Raw genomic sequence first — 3,391 nt, forward strand, 5'->3', positions numbered from 1 at the left:
CATATGATACAAAAAAAAGTATACATACGCGACGTTATGTACAAAAAATCCATATAGATTTTTTTATTAATTTACAGTTTTGAAAATGCGATGTTAATAAATTGAACATTCTTTGGAAAATGAAAATTTAAATGCATGATTTTTAAATTTTTATTTCTCAGAAACTGATGTATATTGAGATGAAGATAAATAATATACTTTTGTAATCCCCAAACTTTAATGCACTGATAAAAGTATATTAATATAAAAGTATATTACCATATATAAAAATATATTACCATGTTTTATTTTTTAAAAAAAAGTTTTAAAAATTTTTGTAAATAGGCAAACAAAAATCTATTGTTTTATGAAGCATTAGTTAACAATGCATTAGAAAAGAAAATGACGTTTTAACAAATACTTAAGATTTCTTTTAAACAATACATATATTGACAATCGAAAATGCCTTTCTTTGGCATTACAGATTTTTTGTATCAAGTAATAAGTAAATTTTTTATATTCCAAGACACAAAATCCTCGTATTTTTTATTTTTGACCTTCTATGAATCGGTTCAAAGGAGAAAACTATGAATTCTCTGATATGTTTATTAGCGGTGGTCCATTTGAAAGGAGCATTTACAATCATCTTTCGGACGCGACTATTCGAACTGAAGACGGGAAAATTTTTAATGTTCATCGAGTGATTCTGAGCCAAATCTGCGACTACTTCCTTGCTGCATTTTCGAGTGAGTTTGGATATAAAGCAAACATAACACTAACAATAATTGATGGGGAAACTTTCAACGAAGTACTAATCTATTTGTACACGGGACACGCTTACTTAAATGCTGAGAATGTAGGAAACATATTGATGGCGGCTGATTATCTCCTTGTGGAATCCTTGGTCGACGAGTGTTGCCGTTTTGCCAGTAGAAATATCACAGTCGGTAACTGTCTCCAACTGTTTGTAATTGGCAACAGACTGCAAAAATATGAAATCAACGAACAGAGCTTGTGGTTCATCAGGATACATTTCAAAGATGTCGTAACAGCCTCTGATATCCCAAAATTACCAGTGGACTGCTTAGAGCTAATTTTGAGAGACATGTCCCTCAACATACTAAGCGAAGAGTCTGTTTGGAGAGTTATCGTGACATGGGTTGAAGAAGACGACTTCAGAAGATTTCCGCACCTACCAAAGCTTTTGGCGAGTCTCAGTATGCAGGAAGTCAGCGATGAGTTAGCAAACGATATAATGTCTCATCATATAGTTAGGAACAACCCATTCTGCTCTGCGCTGAATCTATCAAAAACCTTTGAACCTCGTCTTAGAGACCAGCAGAAAATTTCACATTTCACAAGAAGACATCAAGCATTTAACGCATACAGATGCCCATCGAAAATTCATTTCATCGTCGAGTGGAAATTCCAAAGAGATGGTAATATCGAATGTTACCTCACGTACAACAAAGAAGTCAATGTTTGGCGTAAGCTAGGTGAGCTAAATTTTTTTCCAGATTCCATTGTCAGTGTGGGCCACTTCATCTGCATGTTCGACACATGGGAAAATCAATGCGGAATGTTCAATCTTATACTCAATCAGATGGTGCCAATGTGGCCTAATTTTTTAGAACGACACGAGTACAATGTTGTATCAGTTCGAGGGCAAATCTTCATTTTAGGTGGAATTAATAATGATTATTCCTCCTCACGCGTAGTTGAACGTTACGATCCAGTTGAAAACGAATGGGATACCATAGTCCCTATTGACGGGATGACGGCTGTTACAAAAGCAGTTGGCTTGCAGGGGAGAATATATGCGTTTGGCCACAATATCACTCCAGAAGGATTGATCATGGTTGCTCAAGTTTACGATTTAGATTTCGAAATTTGGATGCCCATATCTCCGCCAAGAACATTTCGAAAGCATTTTGCCATAGCCGCAACCGAAGGTAAGATCTTTCTCATTGGTGGCACCAACGATGCTAACTTATTGACCAGCGTCGAGATTTATGACACTTTTTTGGACTCGTGGAGCTGCTTGCCAGATATGCCATATTCTTACAGTCAACCAAAAGCTATATTATTAAATGGAAAGATGATTGTCTATGAGAATATCGACAGACGATACAAAGTTATCAACCCTCCGATCTACTGGAGTTTCCGGAAACGCCACTGGAAAGTATTCCGTACTTCATCACCGTACGCTCAGGTAGAAAGATACAACTTTTGCTCACTGAGCAATTCTCATACAGTTCGAGATGTTGTTCGCCAAAGTAGAACACAAGAACATGAGTGGGAAAACAGTTCATTAATTTAAACGTAAATTTGAAAACGGTTATGGTAAAAATTATTGAAAAGATGCATAATTTTTAAGTTTATGAATAAGAATATTTTAATACTTTGAATAAATAGTTTGAAAGTTAGAGTGTACTTACTTTAACTACATCCCTCATTTAGGTAACATTGCGAGTGCTTTTAAATTGGAAGTCTTGGTAGAGTCCTCCAACAGTTGAAATTCGTGCGTTCGTAAAGTATTCCTGTTCGAATACATCATTCAGAAACTTTAATATACTGACTAATAGTGAGAATTACATAATATGTATATAAAGGTTAGCTGAATAACGTTCTGAACAGTTCCTCGTAGGGGTTAAAAATTAAATTGATATTGATTAACACTACGAGATCAACCCTTATAAAGACAGATACTGATACAATTAATTTAGCTAAACTAATTCTTTTTTTTTCATTTATTATAATTTGTTGCCCTTCTTCTGTCTTTACATTATTATATTAAGCAGAACATGTTTTAAAAAGTACATCTCATCGAAATAAAGATTAACTATATTCAGTTTAATTTACAGCAATACTATTTACAATTCGAGGCCTACCATTGTCACTAGTTAAATATTACCATAATATACAATTTCTTCCGGTACTTATCCATTTCAGTAAACCTTAAAAAGCCTATTACCACAATATCTACAGTTGGTATCTTGGTACTAAAATAAGTGTATTTATCATCAATGAATACCCGGATTAACATAATATCAATGGCAAATATTACCAAAATTAAGCATTAGTAGAGTTTATAGAAATATGGCGATATTCTTATGGTGGTTCGTCTAAACGAACTGGTGAATTAGTACCTTTCCCCTATATTATTAAACTATTATTGCAAATTATTTTTAAATTTCAATTTGTACCTATTTTAAAAATTAATTAAGCACAATTGGTACCAACATGAATAGGTCAAATTTTCACGGTTCTCATAAATAAATGAGTACCATTTCTTTTCTCCATTAATTTATAACTTTATTTTATTTCAGTTCGTACCTTATTACTTTGAGTAAAATTAACTGATTGTTGTTAACGAAAATATTTAGTAACGATAATATTTTTATAATCTTGC

The 3,391-nt window shown here is 33.2% G+C and overlaps 1 protein-coding gene across 1 annotated transcript; it reads left to right on the top strand.

Moving 5' to 3' along the window:
* Positions 1-483: 483 nt before the first annotated feature.
* Positions 484-2,355, top strand: LOC122270001 (kelch-like protein 28). The gene has a single exon (XM_043045630.2). It carries the CDS (start codon positions 542-544, stop codon positions 2,297-2,299), a length of 1,758 nt encoding a protein of 585 aa, XP_042901564.1. The 5' UTR covers positions 484-541; the 3' UTR covers positions 2,300-2,355.
* Positions 2,356-3,391: the final 1,036 nt, after the last annotated feature.

Source organism: Parasteatoda tepidariorum, chromosome 8 (genome assembly GCF_043381705.1).
Source record: "Parasteatoda tepidariorum isolate YZ-2023 chromosome 8, CAS_Ptep_4.0, whole genome shotgun sequence".
Lineage (NCBI taxonomy): Eukaryota > Metazoa > Arthropoda > Arachnida > Araneae > Theridiidae > Parasteatoda > Parasteatoda tepidariorum.